Source organism: Chrysemys picta, chromosome 10 (genome assembly GCF_011386835.1).
Source record: "Chrysemys picta bellii isolate R12L10 chromosome 10, ASM1138683v2, whole genome shotgun sequence".
NCBI lineage: Eukaryota > Metazoa > Chordata > Testudines > Emydidae > Chrysemys > Chrysemys picta.
In genome coordinates this window covers 83,023,569-83,041,585 of record NC_088800.1, presented here as the reverse complement: position 1 = coordinate 83,041,585, position 18,017 = coordinate 83,023,569, and the positions used below count along the sequence as shown (strand labels likewise).

General features: G+C 45.9%; 1 protein-coding gene across 7 annotated transcripts; it reads left to right on the top strand.

The window, feature by feature from the left end:
• Window positions 1–809: 809 nt before the first annotated feature.
• SSTR5 (somatostatin receptor 5) lies at window positions 810–16,510 on the top strand. 7 transcript variants are annotated; one of them, XM_042853064.2, is made up of 4 exons: window positions 1,549–1,685; window positions 2,425–2,764; window positions 13,788–13,854; window positions 14,490–16,510. In XM_042853064.2, exon 4 carries the CDS (start codon window positions 14,507–14,509, stop codon window positions 15,659–15,661), a length of 1,155 nt encoding a protein of 384 aa, XP_042708998.1. In that variant the 5' UTR covers window positions 1,549–1,685; window positions 2,425–2,764; window positions 13,788–13,854; window positions 14,490–14,506; the 3' UTR covers window positions 15,662–16,510. The 7 variants fall into 7 exon arrangements, with proteins under 7 accessions (XP_005289039.1, XP_008162985.1, XP_042708998.1 ...); XM_042853066.2 differs by having other exon boundaries at window positions 2,425–2,459; window positions 14,490–16,278; XM_065560222.1 differs by lacking the exon at window positions 1,549–1,685 and adding an exon at window positions 1,859–1,985 and having other exon boundaries at window positions 2,425–2,459; window positions 14,490–16,278.
• Window positions 16,511–18,017: the final 1,507 nt, after the last annotated feature.

The following is an 18,017-nucleotide window of genomic DNA, read 5'->3' as shown; positions in this document are numbered from 1 at the left end:
GGAGCTGTGGGTGCAGCAGCTTGAAGTGGTTTATATTATATCCAGGGTTTATAGTTTGGTTCAATGGCTTTCAACACCCCCACTATACAAATTGTTCCTGCACCCCCAAAATCCCACCCAATAACAACAACAACAACAAGTATTTGCACGATCCAACTCTTTATTCAGAATATGTGTCGTTTCTTTGGGGGAACCTTAATGAATTCAGTGTGTTTTCAGCGGCTCTCTCTCTTTTTTTTTTTTTTTAGAGTAAATTAGTCTATGAGAAAAGTTCACTTGAAATGAATCCTATTTTTATTCATGTTGATATTCACAATGTGGCAAGTGTGTCACATTTTATTTGACCTGTTTTCAAAGAGGGCAATCAAAACCTCTGCTTCCTTTCGGGTTATCAACCCAACGCTATTGTTATCAGACGATTGCCCCCATTGTCATGGCCAGAGCGGGCTGGAGCCTTAGTTTAATTTAGCGATACATGATCATAAATACATCAGCAGACTCCATTAGAAAGAGACATGCCGAAAACAGCCTTTTTCTCCTTTGTGTTTTGCATTTATGCATCTGACTCAATGGCAGCTGTCTAATTGAAAAGCCGGGGCAGGGGATTGAGATCATATAAGTTGTTCCGAAGGACATTCCGTGCATGTCGATGAATAACGGAGTGCCTGGAGGGGCCCGACTAGCTCTGAACAGGGACAGTGTTCTCCCACACCACACACAGGCTAATGCATGTCAACATTCACAGCTTCCTCGCCGCACAAGGTCACGTCTGCAGCATGCAGTGGCATTGTGAAGAGGGCCGTGTGAGCAATGTGAGTGCACAGGACTGCAGTGGATGGTTGATTCTGGTATTTCAGTGGGCAAGGATGGTGTAGGGCAGGGGTCGACCGCAGACACTGGGCCAAATCTGGACCCCCTCCAGACATTTTTGAATGGACCATGACATCTTTTTATTTCTTTCTTATTATCACTATTATAACTATGGTTGCTCTATTGTTATGTTCTCTGGAGCCTATCCTTGATTATACCTTGACCAAGAAATTTGGACCTTGACAAAAAATAATTGACTAGGGGCGGCACTGGTGTGGGGGAGAAGGGTCGGGGGGGGGAATGGGAGAGAAGACGTATGTGTCTCGTTTGTTCCCTTGCTGCATTCAAAGAGCCAAATACTTCAGCCACCTAATACCTAGTGCAAACCCTGGGGAAGTCAATGGGATGGCAACAGGGGAGCAAATCTGTGCAAAATATGGCCCTATAGTCTAATATTTTTCAGATGTTCTGTTTTAGGGGCCTGATCCACAACCCATTGCAGTCAGTGGACAGACTCTCAAGGAGTCAATCCTTAGGGACTTTCCTGACCTGGTAGGGAGATGGACCCAGCTGATCCTTTTGCACCCGGGTCTTCAAAATGATCTGCTCATTTATCCAGGAGGAAAAGAGAAAGATAGACGCCAAGTGACTGGCTGAAGGCTATTAAGCTGTGACAGATGCCATGGTGATGAATTGGGCTGGGGGGGGGGGGGTGTATGTGTGTGAAAGAAGGATCTCCTGGAAACAGACACAGCATCATGAAGGAGAGAGGGGGAACCAAGCCTCCCTTCAGATCCCTGCACAACTGAGCGACCCACCGGACTTGGGCTGGAGATGCAAAGACCAGAGGTCGCTGCTCTCTCTGTATCAGCAGGGTGAGTTTTGCCTAGTGACCCAGAGGGCTGGGGAGAGCAGGGCTTGGAGAAGGGAGGAGAGATTCCCCTGGGGAGGGCTCGGAGAGAGGGGGGATTTACTCTGAACAGCCCGCAAGCCCCAGAAGGCAACCAGAGACAGGGAGGCATTTCTGAAGCAGCAGGCGGAGGACACCCACCCGCCGTGGGGATCCCAGAAGCAGCCAACCCCTCTCCCCCACCCCCAGATCTTTAAAAGCAGGGAGCGGAGGGGGGGGGGTTAAAGACAAGGCAGCAAAGGGATCCCGAGCAAAGGGAGCGCAGGTAAGCGCCTCTCCTTCACCCATTCCTCTACAACCCCCCCCCATGCCTGCCACTAAAGGGCCTGGAGCGAGCCCCCCCCCCTTACTAGGGAAGGAGCCGGGCTTTTCAGATCCCAGCCCGGGGGTTTCTCTCTCTGCTCCTCGGATAACTTTGCAGCCAGCTGCGGCCGCGCAAGGCGGCACCTGTAACTTCCTCCCCTTCGCACGAAGCACCCGGAGCCTGGGAGAATCCAGCTGCTCGCTGGGGGGAAGCGGGCATTGGGATTTCAGCCCCCGCCCCCCTTTGGCTGACTCTTCCTCCCCCTGGGGTTTCCCAGCCCCCAAGCCCCTGTGAGGGACCCAGGCGACGAGCGCTTTGCAGCGACCTCCCGTTCACACGGGACTTTTCCCAAGCGATCCTGGCACAGCTCATGGTCTTGTTCTTGTTTTTTGTTTTGCAGCGTGTTGTCCGCCTCCATCCCCGCCGCTCCAGCAGGTAGGTAGCTGCTCCCCCTGGCCTGCCCCCTAGCTGCATGGATTGCCGCAGGGCTGGAGGGGGCTGGGCTACCAGCTGCTGCCCTTTCACACCCGCTTTAAAGCCCGTCAAAAGAGGTGGGGGGAAGAGAGGCGAAGATCTGATCCCCGTTTAGCTGGCTTCGGAGGGAGAAGAGTCGGCTCGGAGCTGTAGCCCGGGGATGTGTGGCATCCGCTTGGGCTCCTTTGAGCTGGAGAATCAGCTGGGAAGCGGGGGCAGTTTATTTCATACCTTGATCTTACAAAGAAGAACCCACGGACATGCAGGTAACCCTGCCCCCTTTGTTTTCCCATTTGCCAAAGGAAGAGAGGCATGTAGAGATATGTGTAGGGCTGGGGTTTGTGGCATCGGCTAGTGTTTATTGCCAGGTCAGTCCTGGGGCACAAGGAGTGGGCATTGGAATGATCTTTCTTCTTTTGCTATCCCTTTTCATCTCCAGTTTGTCATAAGGGATCCTGCCTTTGTCTCCTAAAAGAGTTAGGCACCTATTCCATCTGAGCTGGGCATCTAACTCCCTTAGGCTCCTTTGAAATCCTAGCAGATTGATGGCCACATTTGCATCGACTTTCCCTCTGCTTCTTGCAACCTATTAGTAAGAGAAAAGACTTTAATAACTGATCAGGGAGCGGGTGGCAAAGTGCATCTGAACTGATTTTGCCTGAGGGGTAAAGTAAATAGAGGCTGAGATCAGAGTGGTGTCAAGTTTGTATTAATAATGCAAATATTTGAACCAAACATACTCCGGAGTTCCCATTTCCTTAAAAACTTTCCTTCTTAGGGAAGATTGGAAATAACGGAGGAATTGTTTGCAAAGCCAGGTGAAAAGGGCCTTCTTGGTGAAGGACAAATACAATGTTGCTTCTCTTTTTTTTTTCCCAAGGGGGATTTATGCATCTGTCTCTTTGTGGGGTCCTTGACCAGGGCTGTGTTGGTCGTTTTTATGGGATGTTTATATTAAAGGCATGGAAGTTCAAGCAGACAATGTAACTAGAGTTCTCGAGTCCCCACTAAAGCTACTGATCAAACCTACTGAGAATGTACGTGCTTAAAATAGTTAGAAAGTTTATCTTTCCTAAAGGACAATGTGTGGTGTGTGTGTTCATGTGTGATCAACAGCTATGAATGGCTAAAAGTTGCTCTCAAATACAACAGTGACTGCAGGGGAGTTACATCAAGGAATCTGAGCCTACCTGGACATGCACATTACATATGTGTTCATGCCCATGTACATATAAATGCATACATGCATATATAATACAATGACAAGTGACCCATGCAGTCCTAAGCAATCATTTTGCATACAGCAAAAAATGGAGTGTTTGCCTAATAGAGGTTAGTTTTTAAAGGCAGCACAGAGTTGTTTAGGGATGCTTTAAAGTGATCACTTAGAGGTAGGGAGAGTTGCCTGTAGAAGTGGTTGTTGAAGATGTGTATGTAGATCTTGTCATAGCAGACAAGCTCCACGTTGTTTGATCTTTGTAATGAGCAATGACCTGGAAAGGTTATAGCAACAGGAGCTGTACAAGTGGCGCATAATGCTAGAGTCACCAGTAGATAGGCAGGGATTGCATGAAGTGCATTTGTTTAGTGGGAAACAAATGCACAGAATTTTGTTTAGTTAGGGTTACAATCCAGCCTGAAAATATTTACTCTTTGTATGTGAGATCTAGTCAAATATTATTCATACAGTGTCCACAAGTATATGTGTGAATGCCAAACCATCACTGCTCATTCTAATGAGATTGTACCATTTAACACCTTTTCATGGAGATTTGCATGAAAGCACTTTCATTTGCATGAATTAGAGAATCACTGAATCATAGAAAAGTAGGGCTGCTGGAATGACTCTCACATGAACAAGTGTATTTGTGTACAAAGAAAAGGATTCACTGTTCATTAATCACTATTCACTATTCTCCTGTTTAAAACATTTTAGACAACTAGTCAGGGAGCAGAAATAATGTCATGTGACTTACGTGGCCACTCACACACCATGAACCATTAGTCAAAAGGAATAATTTATGAACATACCAAAGTCTGAAAAATTTTGTATGAATTATTCCACAAAGACTTGCAAATTGCAAATATACTTTTATGAACATTTTATAAACGGAAAAGGGCACAGTTCATGGGATCATTTATCACCATGAATTATTTGTCCTGCTTTAATATGTATATAAAATAAATAATGGCTGGGCATGAGGGTAATAACAGTAAAATTATCAGCAGAAAAATATAATTCCTAAAAATTTGATACATTACCCAAAGCCAAAATGGTAACATATTCAATATTTGCCCTCAGAGTCAGTCAGTATTTGTGTTATCAACAGATCAGGTGAAAAAAAGCTCTATTTTTTTTTAAGAAGAAGAAGCAGAAGAAAAGGCTTTATTTTGTGAAAAATGTAGAATGGAACAATTTTTGTTTCATTAAAATTTTTCACAATTTTTTTCATTTTTTAAAAATTTTGTCGACAGGTTTTGCAAATGTTGGTTTCATTTCTGCTGAGGAAAAAATATTTCTCTTGTTTTTTAAAATGTATTTTTCCAATGGGAAAAAAGGGACGTTTTAAAAAGTGAGAAAAAATTACTCTCATTTTTTCCCAACTTTTCCATCCCTTTTTCCATGGGGGAGAGGGGGAAGAAGCAAAAACTGTGAAAGTTGAATTTTAAAAAATTAAAATTTGCTAAAAATAATTTTGATTGAAAATTGAAAAATTTCCACAAAAATGGAAATTTCCATTTAGTAAAAAAAAAAAAAGAAGGTTTTATTGCAAAACCTTTGACCAGCTCTGTTTATTAAGAGAGAGACAAGGTAGGGGAGGTATCGTCTTTTATTGGACCAACTCTGGCAGAATGTGCAAGCTTTCGAGCTCCTCAGGTCCGGGAAGGAAGCAGAGTGTCTGAGTTAAATACAAGGTAGGACAGATTGTTAAGCAGAAGGGGTAACATGTGGGAGGTCACTGTGGAAGACTGGGGGTTAGATTGTTATGCATAAAGAGTTTGAAGGTTGCTGGCAGTGCTAAGGGCTTGTCTACACTTAAAGTGTAGACTCTACCTACGCCAACAGAAGGGTTCACTGCCCTCGGTAATCCACCTCCCAGGAGGCAGTAGCTAATTCTGCTGGCTACTCTGGGACTTAGATCAGTGTAGCTATGTCTCTCAGGGGTTTTTCACATTCCTGAGAGACATAGTTATACAGATGTAAAATCAGTCAGCTAAAAACAAGCAACCTTGGGCTTGAAATGTTAAAAGCTCGGTGATTTTTTTGGGCAGGTCGTGGCCCTCGGGTTTTTTCCTCTTAATTAACGGGCCACTTTGGGGGAGGGTGGGGGGCTTTTTTTTCTTTGGGGATGTGGGCAGCATGGCTTACCCCCTCATTCAGCGTGATGTTGTTTACTAAGCCCTCTCCCTGAATGAATCAGTATCCCTGTTAAGTCCCTGGCTTTTGGTGTCTAGCAGAGTTACACATTCATTATATTGTTTTACCTCCCTGCCTACCTCAACACACACTCCTCCTAAGGCCAGATCCTCGGTACTGTGTATTGACACAGTTCCTTTGACTTCAATGGAGCCGGCTGAGGGTCCGCTCCTCCATTTCAAGCCCTGCCTCTTGCTTCACCTGTTAAATGAAGAGCTGGGTTTCCCTCTCTGCAGTCTTTGGTGGAGATGTAGTGTCCTCACCTGCCTCCCCATTCTCTAGTATTTGAGGAAGGGGGCAGTATCCTTGCTTCACAAAAGAAGCAGTCTTAGGAGGTAGTAGTGTAGCCATTTTTCTCCCGATCAAAACCTGTAGCTCCACTGGCACATTGTAGGAAACTTTGAGAAACAATCAAAATCGAGGTACAATTCTACTGATGTGTCCTGGCTATTTGCCCATGTGGTTTTTCTATTACTACTACCATCATTCGCTTTAAAACAGGATCTATCTGGCAGGTTCGTATTTCATCTGCTCCTGCTGCTTATTCTTCACTGCAAAGCCATGATCTAACTTTCTGTTATCTTAATACTCTTCACACCAAGTAAATTTCATGCTGTACAGAGAAGATTATGCTTCCAGTTGGCAAATAAGCCGTAAGAGTCAATGAAATCCTCACCCACAAAGATTCTGGTTTTTATGCGACTTCTTCCTGATCTCTGTTGGTGACAAGTTTATGTCCTGAAGTATTAGGCTTGTTAAGCCTTAGCTTTGTTATTGTAACTATGGTCCTGTATATAGCACAATTTGGAGCAAGTACACCGAATTGCAAACCTCATTTATGAATGAAGTTACCAACACTGCAAATTCAAACTGCGCCATTGAATTTGCAAATGCCAATTATGTGTCTGAATGACCATGTGCATGCACAAATATCGGATTTCATGCATTCAATTAAGGTAATTACACGTCCAGATTATGCACACAATTGGACATGTAAAGTTTGGAGAATCGAGCCCTAGCTTATTAAAATTGATAGAATTTTTAAAATCCTATTTACTGCTCTTCTCTTTAAGCTGTTTATTTACCTTCTACATTTCTCTCAGCTTGGAGTATGAAAAGCAATAAAACCAGTTTTGCCTTGCTTATATAGGTCTGTCGCATCTTACGCGCATTTAACATGCACGAATTCAGCTTTACGCGGTCGGCAAAAACAAAACAAAACAAAAGAGAAAAACAACAATTTAAATACTGTTCCTTTAGTGCAGGCGATTCTGCCCATTACACTCAATGTAATTTTGACTATAGACGGTTTTCGCTTTACGTGCTGACCACAGAACGTAACCCCAGCGTAAGATGAGGCAGACCTGTAGTCATTTTCATCCTCAGGTCCTCAGGGAAGCAATGGTTGGGTTTCAAATATATATAACAACCCCACATATATCATCTCAGAGGTTGAAACCGAGATCTTCAGCACTGAAACCATATGAGTATAATGGTGCAGCTCCAGGTGTAACTCCATTAGCTGGCAGCAGTAGTAGGTTCTTAGTAATGGAAACATGTCTCTAAATCTGAAATGGGGGTTGTACCCACCTATGATCTGAAAGAAACCCTTGGAGGCAGCTTTCTTGAATCCTTCAGAAACATAGCCTGAAGATGGGTGGTGAAATGGAAATGACAGTACAGCAGAGAAGTAGCTGCTGCTGGCGAGGGTGAGGTGTTTGTCTCACATAAGAGGAAGACCCAGGAGCGGGAGGAAGAGAAGAACCTATCTATGCAGGAGAGGAGGTGGGAGAGAAGGTCCATCCATTCTGGAGTGCAGAGATGAGGGAAGAAACATCTGTTAAGCTTTAACGTTTACGCAAAATGTCAGAGTAAATATTGGGCCACATTCATCCTTGGTGTAACTCCACTGAAGTAAATTCATATGCTTTTATATCTGTGCAATTTAAGCACTGGACACATTTAGGTGAAATATCCCAGTATCAAGTATCAGGGGGTAGCCGTGTTAGTCTGTATCTACAAAAACAACAAGGAGTCTGGTGGCACCTTAAAGACTAACAGATTTATTTCGGCATAAGCTTTCGTGAGTAAAAACCTCACTTCTTCGGATGCATAGAGTGAAGAAGTGAGGTTTTTACTCACGAAAGCTTATGCCCAAATAAATCTGTTAGTCTTTAAGGTGCCACCAGACTCCTTGTTGTTTTTATCCCAGTATGATGTCAGAAATAGAGAAAGGCCAAGAAACTAAAGCAAAAAAACAAAATAATCTGAAAGATAAATACTCCCCAGGAGCTGTGCATAATTTCCAGTGAACATGTTCCATTAATTTAAAAAAAACAACAACCAAAAAACCCAAGTAAAAAACAAATCAGTCAGAATCCCTTAATTACCTATCGCCAGCCCATGCTGAAGCTTGATCAGTAATTAATTACTGCAGCAACAATATAAGTGATAGAATATACAATTCTATTAGCTAGATGTAGCGCAAAATGATCTATGCTTGCAATACATCACTAGCCGTCCTATCCAAAGCTGCCCAGTTTTTTTGTCATGCTGTTTGAAGCCCAAATTGTCAGTCGTTACATGGTGAGAGCAAAATGATTCTTTATTTGGCTCAGTGGATAGAGTATTAGCGTGGGGCACAGGAGACTAGAGTGTAATTCCTGCCTCTGCCATTGGCCTGCTGAGTTACCTTGGGCAAATCACTTCCCCATCCTGTGCCTCAGTTTTCCCATCTGTAAAATGGGGATAATGATACTCTTCTCCAGTCTAAGGTGCTTTGAGATCTATGAGGGACAAGTGCTATATAAGAGCTAAGTATTATTATTGTTGACTCATTAATGATGCTGAAATAGCAGATGGAAAGAGTGGAGCTACTGGAGTCTACAACAGCAAAACTCTTCTTTCTGTATAAAGGTATGCACTCAAGATCCATGCTTCCCTTCATGCTCCTGCTTTCTCCCCCAAAGAAGAAAACATCCTTCCCCGGTTCTTTACCCCATGCCCCACTGGGATATGCCTGTCCCATAACAAACCGATAACCTCATGTTCCCTGCCCATTTCCTCTTGTCGGCCAACCCAGCACGTCTCTGTGTGGTGCCATTCTGGACTGCATGTCTATATTCCCCATCCCCAACTTGCATTCCTGATGCGTCCGATATCAAGTAGAGTGCCCCAAGGGTCGGTTCTGGGGCCGGTTTTGTTCAATAGTTTCATTAATGATCTGGAGGATGGCGTGGACTGCACTCTCAGCAAGTTTGCAGATGACACTAAACTGGGAGGTATGGTAGATATGCTGGAAGGTAGCGATAGGATACAGAGGGACCTAGACAAATTAGAGGATTGGGCCAAAAGAAATCTGATGTTCAACAAGTCCTGCACTTAGGACAGAAGAATCCCATGCACTACTACAGACTAGGGACTGGCTTTGAGAACCACTGGACTAGATGACCTCCTGAGGTCCTTTCCAACCCTGATATTCTATGATTTTATGTGGCCTGCTTCTTCCTCCCCCAGATAGTTCTCGGACAGAGTGAGCAATTTGGATCCAATAAGGAAGGGAGGCTGGTCACATCAGAACAAGCCAGGGGCGGAGAACTGTTCCTGGCAAAGTGCAGATGTATCGACTCAAGCCTTTCTCCAACCTCGTCTCTTGCCTCGTCCTTGATATCAGAAAGCAGAGAGGACCTCAGAACTTGTGCCAAGATAGCTGTCTTTTTACTTCTCCCCCAGTAAGGCATCCAGATGTGAAATGTAGGGATGACGGTAGTTCCTTGTGAATTTAGCCAGCACTCAGGGTATCATGGATTGATGGAAACCTGTGAAAGATTTTGTGATAAAAATTTCAACATGATGAGTTTAGCAGTAGCATTTTATCATGTAAGCAACAGCTACGTGGTTTCCATGGAACCGAAAATACAAAATGCACCAGATAGAATTTAATAAGAGTACCAGGGCTAAAACTCCTGCTTTTGCAAAATAAAATAAAATAAAAATCTGTTGAGGAATCTCTAAAGAAAAAAGGCATTAGGGCCTTGTCTTTGCATCTCCACTGAGAGACGTTCCTTCCAGCAGCACAATTCCTTTCCCAACCATGCTGGGACACGGTCAGAACTGGCATTCTGCAGGGAAGAGTACCATTCACAGAAGCACCACCCCCACTTTCTGCAGAACGTGGGTGGTAATGTATTTTGAGGTTCCTCAGCTAAATATTAACTTAGCCCACTCCTCTTTAGCTTGTGAGCTGTACAATCTCAGGAGCTACTTACCTACTGTCTCTATCAAGGCTCTTTTATCAGGCCCATCACTACACTGTCAAAAACATAAGGTAGAGGGGGAGTTCATCAGGTACAGAACCTGCAAATTCCCCTCCAATTTCTTTTCTCCCATATTTGCTATCGTTTCATAGAGTTTAATGGCAGACAGGCCCATTAGATCATGTAGTCTGACCTTCTGTAAATCACAGGTCCTTAAACATAGGCGTGCACAGCCCATTTCATTAGGGTGTGCACCCAGGGAGCTCTGCCCTAGCCCCGTCCCCACCCCGCTCCCATCCACTCCCTCCTACTTCCCGCCCCCTGACTTCCCCCCTCAGAACTCCCAACCCCCCCTGCTCCTTGTCCCCTGACTACCCCCTCCTGGGACCCCTGCCCCAACTGCCCCCAGGACCCCACCCCCTATCTAAGCCTCCCTGCTCCTTGTCCCCTGACTGCCCACTTAGGACCTTAACTCCTACCTGTCCCCTGACTGCCCCAACCCTTATCCACACCCCTGCCCCCAGACAGACCCCTGGGACTCCCACGCCTATCCAACCACTCCCCACACCCTGACAGGACCCCCAGAACTCCTGACTCATCCACCCCTCCCAGCTCCTTGTCCCTTGACCAACCTTGTCCAGAGACCCCCCCCACCCTAGCTGCCCCCCCAGGACCCTCCTTGCTCCCTGTCCCCTGACTGCCCTGACCCCTATCCACCCCCCGCCCCCTGACAGACCCCGGGACTCCCAGGCCCCATCCAACCCCCCTGCTCCCTGACTGCCCCCTCCAGAGACCCCCCACCCCTAACCACCCCCCCGGGATCCCACCCCCTATCCAACTCACCCTGCTCCCTGTCTGCCTCCACCCCTTATCCAACCCCCCTGGCCCCGGACCCCTTACCATGAGATGAGACTCCTAGCCTCCCCATGGAGCCAAACACTGCCCCGTGGGAGCGCGCAGCCCTGGCCCCCAAAGCGCTGCGTGCGTGGCGGCATGGCTCCAGGGAAGGGGGAAAGGCAGGGGACGGGCCAGCGGCTTGCTGTGTTTGGCCGGGCGCTCCGGCCCGGGAGCCAGACCCCGTGGCTTGCCGCGCCGGAAGACGGGGGCCATTTGCCCACCCCTGCATTAGGGTGTGCCTGGGCACACCCGGCACACCCTGTGCGCACACCTATGTCCTTAAATTTCACCCATTTAACCCTGTATGGAGCCCAGTAACTTGTATTTGGCTAAAGCATATCTTCCAGAAAGAGCATCCAGTCTTGACTGGAAGACATCAAAGGATGAAGACTAACTACAGCATGTACCACAGTCTCCTTAGGTTTTCTGTCCTAATCTTCGTGCATTTATTGTCTTCACTGGCACATCTTCCCCAGTTGCAAATTATAAAGCAGACTGTTTTCTTCAGACAGTGACTTCCCACCTGCGAATTTCAAAATCAGAACAAACTATTTCCTACTATTACTGAGAGCGGGAGGAACTTATGCTATGGCCCACTGTGACTGTAGGGGACGAAAGAGAGAGAAGTAACCTGCTGAGTTGACCGCAAGGCTCTTAATGTAAATTCTTCTGCAGTTCTACACTGTCTGCTTTGCACCTCATTACCCTTGTAGTGGCAGCTTCATAAACTAGCAAGAGATAAAGTAATAAATAACATCAGTATGAGTCAGGCACAGTGGAGGCAGAAGCTTGGAAAAGTTCCCCCTACTCACAGGGCCGGCTCCAGGCACCAGCCGACCAAACACGTGCTTGGGGCGGCACCTTGGAAGGGGCGGCCAATCTTGGGGTAGCGGGGGGGTGCTTGGGGTTTTTTTTTTTTTTTTTTTGTTTCAGCGGCGCGGCCTTCGGGGTTTGGGCGGTGCGGCGTGGCGTGGCGCTGTTCTCGGGGGGGCAGTGGTTTGGGCAGCGCGGCGTGGCGCTCGGGGGGGTTGGGCGGCCCGGACCAGCCCTGCGCAGTGCTCGGGGTTTGGGCGGCGCGGCGTGGCGCTCGGGGGGGTTGGGCGGCCCGGACCGGCCCTGCGCAGCGCTCGGGGTTTGGGCGGCGCGGCGTTTCACTCAGGGGGGCGGGGGTTTGGGTGGCGCGGCGCTCGGGGGGGTTGTGCGGCCTGGTGCGGCGCTCAGGGAGGCCGGGGATTTGGGCGGCCTGGCGCAGCGCGATGCTGGGGGGGCGGAGGGGGAGGGGTTTTAGCAGTGCAGCGCTGGGGGGGGGGGGGGTGCTTTTTTTTTTTTGCCTGGGGCGGCAAAAAAGTTAGAGCCGGCCCTGCCTACTTAGCTTGACTAATAAACCGTAACTCCTCCTCAAATGTGTGTGGCCTAGTAGATAGTGCACTGGGTTGAGACACAGGAGACCTGGGTTTTGCTCCTAGCTCAACTGCTGGGTGACCTTGGGCAAGTGGTTTCACCTCTGGGCTGTGCTTTCCCCACCTGCAAAAGGTTTGATAATGATGCTGGATGGGTGGCGGGGGGCAGTCAGGGCAGGGGTTCCAGGGGCGGTCAGGGGACAGGGAGAAGGGGTGGTTGGATGGGGCAGGGGTCCCGGGGGGGTAGTCAGGAATGAGAGGAGGGGTTGGATGGGCAGCAGGGGGCAGTCGTGTGGGGGTTCCAGGGGCGGTCAGGGGACAGGGAGCAGTGTGGGGTGGATGGGACAGGGGTTCCAGGGGGGGCCGTCAGGGAACAGGGGTAGGGTGAAGTTGTATGGGGCAGGAGTCCAGAGGGGGGGCTGTCAGGGGGTGAGAAGGGGGGGCGGATGGGGGGGCGGATAGGGGATGGGCCATGCCTAGCTGTTTGAGGAGGCACAGCCTCCCCTAACCGGCCAGCCATACAATTTCTGAAACACAATGCGGCCCTCAGGCCGAAAAGTTTGCCCGCCCCTGCTATAAGAGCTGGGAATTATTACTACTGACTGTCAGGACACCCACTGAAGTCAAGGCTCACGAAAGGCATTTCCTTGACACAAAGCTCAAATCATAATTTGGGGTCATGCAGAAAGGGCATACGGGAAAAGTTAATGGACTTAGAATTTACAGCTGGAAATGAGCTGATCTGTTCCTTTCTAATGCAGTTTTCTTTGCATTCGTGAGTGCTATATCTAGTGCTTTGTCTATTCTTAAATGTTCCAAAATGTAGGACTTCCCGTCATAGATATCAGGGAATGTATACTCGGGCTTTGTTTGCTGTAATGGATGGTTTTATTTTTCCACACCTACACAGATGTTGATGTTTCCCGTGGGTTTTCAATTGGTTTAGCCAGACTGTAAGTGGCATCTGAATCTATCAGTTCAGATTGCTTCTATGTGAGCAGGCAGATCTGGGAAATATTTCAGTGGAACGAGCCTCAGCTGCAAATATGAGACCCAGATTTTGGTCTGGATTTTAAAAACACCCTTCTCCCCTCAGGCATTTAGATTTGGAATTTCAGGTCACGCCTGTTGCTACTCACAATGGATTAATGCATAGCCATTATGGACCAGATTATACCAAAAGATGGGTAGATTTTAAACCAAGTCAGCAGCTATAACTGAGTCGAGATTTTCAAAAGGCCTTAGCCCAGCAGGTTCTATTGTGACACTTTGGTTGCAAAAAACTGGCCCTAAATTAATGGCTAATCTCTTTCCATAGGAGCTCAGGTGGTTTTTCCACACTCGAAAGCAGAAAATTTCACCTTTTTGAGGAGCCCTGGAAAGAGGTGAGCCATAAGGCAGATGGGTTGTAGAATCATTCAAATAACACATTGTCTTCGAGGTGGCATGAGATGATGAACAGAAATTAACAACCGTGATCGGCAGTGCTTTCTTGGGAAAAGATTGCTCATGCTACCCACCTGCCAGCACAATGTTATAAACAATGATGGGCAAAAAAACAATATATAAAACTCACTTTTTGGTTTCAAAGTCATGATGGGCTTGACCTAGAACTCTGGATCTAAACTGAACTTTGGAGCGTTCAAAATCTGCATCTGTATTTGAATGTTCCATCTCTGCTTTTCAGACGTATTCCTTTCCAAACAGCTCCTGAGAATGAAACCTAGACTTATGTGCCCCTATTGTGATGAGCTATTGGTCTGTTCCAGGTTGGTGATTAATCATAGAATAGAATCATAGATTCTTATATTATTATTTATTGGGGATGCTGTATAGCAGTGCAACACCTGCTTGATACAAAAACGATTGTTGATTACACTTGTAATTACATTTATGGTACACTGAGCAATGCCTACAACAGATGCTTAATGTAAAATCCAGTTCTGGATGTTGCCCATCAAATGCATGGCTTTTAAAAATTCTTTTTTCTTCTCTTTCTTCTTTCCTTTTCTTATTTCAGGAACAAGATGTTTGTGAATGTTAATCTCTCTCAGCCTTAAAAAAATTGGGAAAGGAAAAATGGATCCTTTATATTTTTCCAATGCTTTTGGCATGGAGGTCAGTGCCCAAGATGTAAATTCCTCCTCACTGACGAACATGACGGACAATAGGACTATAGCAGGACTTCCTGTATCCAAAGATGTTCACACAGTTCTTATCTCTATCATATACTTCCTTGTATGTGCAATCGGACTCAGTGGGAACACCTTGGTCATTTATGTGGTTTTGCGTTATGCCAAGATGAAAACAGTCACCAACATTTACATCTTGAATTTAGCCGTAGCCGATGTACTCTTCATGCTTGGCTTGCCATTCCTGGCTACTCAGAACGCCATCTCTTACTGGCCCTTCGGCTCCTTTTGGTGTCGGCTTGTTATGACCGTAGACGGCATTAATCAATTCACCAGTATCTTTTGCTTGACTGTCATGAGTATGGATCGCTACCTTGCAGTAGTTCATCCCATCAAGTCCACCAAATGGCGGCGTCCAAGGGTGGCCAAACTGATCAGTATAACAGTCTGGACTTTCTCGTTCTTGGTGGTTCTTCCAGTCATTATATTTTCAGATGTTCAGGAACACCTTCACACCTGCAACATGAACTGGCCAGAGCCAGTAAACATATGGTCAGCAGTCTTCATCATTTACACATCGGTTTTAGGATTTTTTGGACCCTTGCTGGTGATCTGCCTCTGCTACCTGCTGATTGTGATTAAGGTCAAATCTTCTGGGGTCCGAGTTGGGTCCACAAGGCGCAGGCGGTCAGAGAGGAAAGTGACCAGGATGGTGGTCATCATTGTGGTCGTCTTTGTGTTTTGCTGGCTCCCGTTTTATATACTGAACATTGTCAATTTGATATCCACCTTGCCAGAAGAGCCTGGGTTACTTGGGGTTTACTTCTTTGTGGTGGTTCTGTCCTATGCAAACAGCTGTGCCAACCCCATACTTTATGGATTTCTCTCTGACAACTTCAAGCAGAGTTTTCAGAAAGTTTTATGTCTCCGGAAGGGGAATGGTGTTGAAGACGGCGATCCAACCAAGCACAGGCAGGAAAACAGCAGCCGCTTGCAAGAAGCAATGCTAACCCAGAGAAACATGGAATTCAATGGACATATGCAAACAAGTAAGGTGTGAGGTCCTGGCTTGAAAAACTGTAAATAAACTGCAGAGCTGAAAAACTGGGGGGGGGATGAAAATCAGATGAAACTGAAATCCTGAGACCCACAAGCTCAGACAAATGTACATAGATTCCCCCTCCCCATGACAGAATTATGGATTATATTGGATTCTGTGGAATGCCTAAGGCATGTAGCTAAAGCAATCGGACGTGTTATCACTTTCTCTTTCTATATGCAGGGGACAGATTTAGTGGTACGTTCTGGCTGCTGTGTGCCGTTCTGGTGATGCAAAGCAGCTGTGAGCCTGTTTTAACCATCCTATTTGCTTTGCATTGCTGGATCAGCAAAAAGCAGAGAGTGTATTGGTTCATTTGCCCCAAAGTATTCTCAATAGTTGGGTAAGTGAATGTTTTATATTAAAAAAGGAAAAAGCACTATTTGTTAAGGGGCAGTTTTCAAAGTAACATAGCTCACAGCACTAATTTACTGATCTTGGAAGTAGGCATATGCCATAGTTTGGAAGTGCTGCTTAACCATTTGCATTGTTTTACTGTAATTATCCCACATAAGAGACTCCAAATGCCCAGAAGCGTTTCAAGTCAATTGAAAGAAAACCCAGCCCAGAAATAAAAATACCTTGAAAAAGAATTATTAAATGAATGTGAAATGGAAAATTCATCCATAGTGCGTATAACAGTCTAATCCAAGCTGCTTATGAATTGTAACGTCGTCACTTTATTACTATGTAAATGACAGTGATTGTGAAGTCCTGAAAAGCTGTTTTGTGTCTATTTATTGGTTCTGAATGTAAGTATGGATCTGAATTTAAATTGTATTTTCAGAAATTAAAACAAGTTGAATTCCCTCTTGGCTAGCAGGCTCGTATCTTTTCCTACCATTGTAAGTCACCACATGCTGAAACTGATACAGCTTTGTCCTTGATGCTTAACTTATCATAGATCCAACTATTGTTATTATTTATTATTTGTATGACAGTAGGGCCTACGTGCTACAGTCCAAATCAGGGGCCCATTGTGCTAGGCACAGTACTAACACCTAATGAGAGACCTTATACCTTGACGAGCTTACAGTTGAAGTAGACAAGACAGACAGGAAAAGAGAGGTCAGTGACAGATCCAGGAAGGGCACCTCAATCTCCTGAGTTCCAGCCCAGTGCCCCATCCAATGGACCAATCTACTCCTCAGCCGAAAACGAGAAAGGAATACTGGTATGCTGTTTTCCTCTTGCCAAACTAGCGCCTTGGTTTTCTAATCCTGAAACAAGCTATTTATTTTGCCTAGAGGTTGCTTCTTGTCACTACTGCTGTTCAAATAACTGTAGCCCTCCAATAAGTATGTTTATTTGTATGAAAGAAAGGACCTGGAAGCATGGAAGTAAGAGATAGAAAAGACCTATTCCAACAGGCCTTCTAAGCTAGCCCTTCAACCTTTACTGGATTGCTCCCTGCAGTACATGGGCCTTTTACAGCTTATCTTGGGAAGCTTTGCTGAGCCCTAATATACCAAATAAATGTCAGCGTGATATTTGTACAAGCAACGAGACAGTCTATTCAAATAGCTGTAAACAGAACATGATAACTTGGTCCTATTTATATTGCAAGGAACAATATTAAAAGAGTTATTGTCGAGTAGGAGGGCTTATTCGGAGGTTCTCGTTAAGTTTTACACATATGCGTATGATTTTGAAAAATTACGTTGGCAGCTTGAGATGCACACGTTTTTCCTTACTAAAATGTAAACACCAGGTTGTTAGTGTAGGGTTTTCCAGGGTTTTAAACCATTGGGAGAAAAACTAAGTCCATACGTAAAACTATGAATTTTTGTATCAAGCTAAGAGAGCTCTTGAGAAAAATGGAGCCAATGGACCAGATTCCCTGCTGGCATAAAGAGGCATCGCTCCATGGACATGAAATGAGCAATCTTGAGTTATGTCAGCTGAACATGCGCCCCGAGATTATTTTCACAGTCTTTTACTTTGGGATCCTTAATGGGGCGAAGATGATGCCACTTCTATGTGGAATGAATCGGTAGGTGTCAGTCCAGTTCCAAGTGGACCCGTGTCACTCGATGATTGCCTGTTCTGTTAATTCCTTCTGAAGCATCTGGCATTGGCCGCTGTCGGAAGACAGGACATTGGGCTAGCTGGAGCATTGGTTTGATCCAGTGTGGCCGTTCTTATATATTTAGGGTACATATAAGACCATGACCACATCTAGCATTAAAGATCTGATCCAAAGCTACTGAAGTTAATTGATTTTAGGAGACTTTGGGTCAGGCCCTTATCGAAAAGCTTCTTATTTCAGCAGAGAGAAGCCAAGATTGAATGGGCTCGGAGCAGCATTAGCCACTGA

Excerpts from the sequence above, each read along its gene's own strand:
- SSTR5 (XM_005288982.4), top strand. The coding sequence starts at position 14,507 with ATGTTAATCTCTCTCAGCCTTAAAAAAATTGGGAAAGGAAAAATGGAT.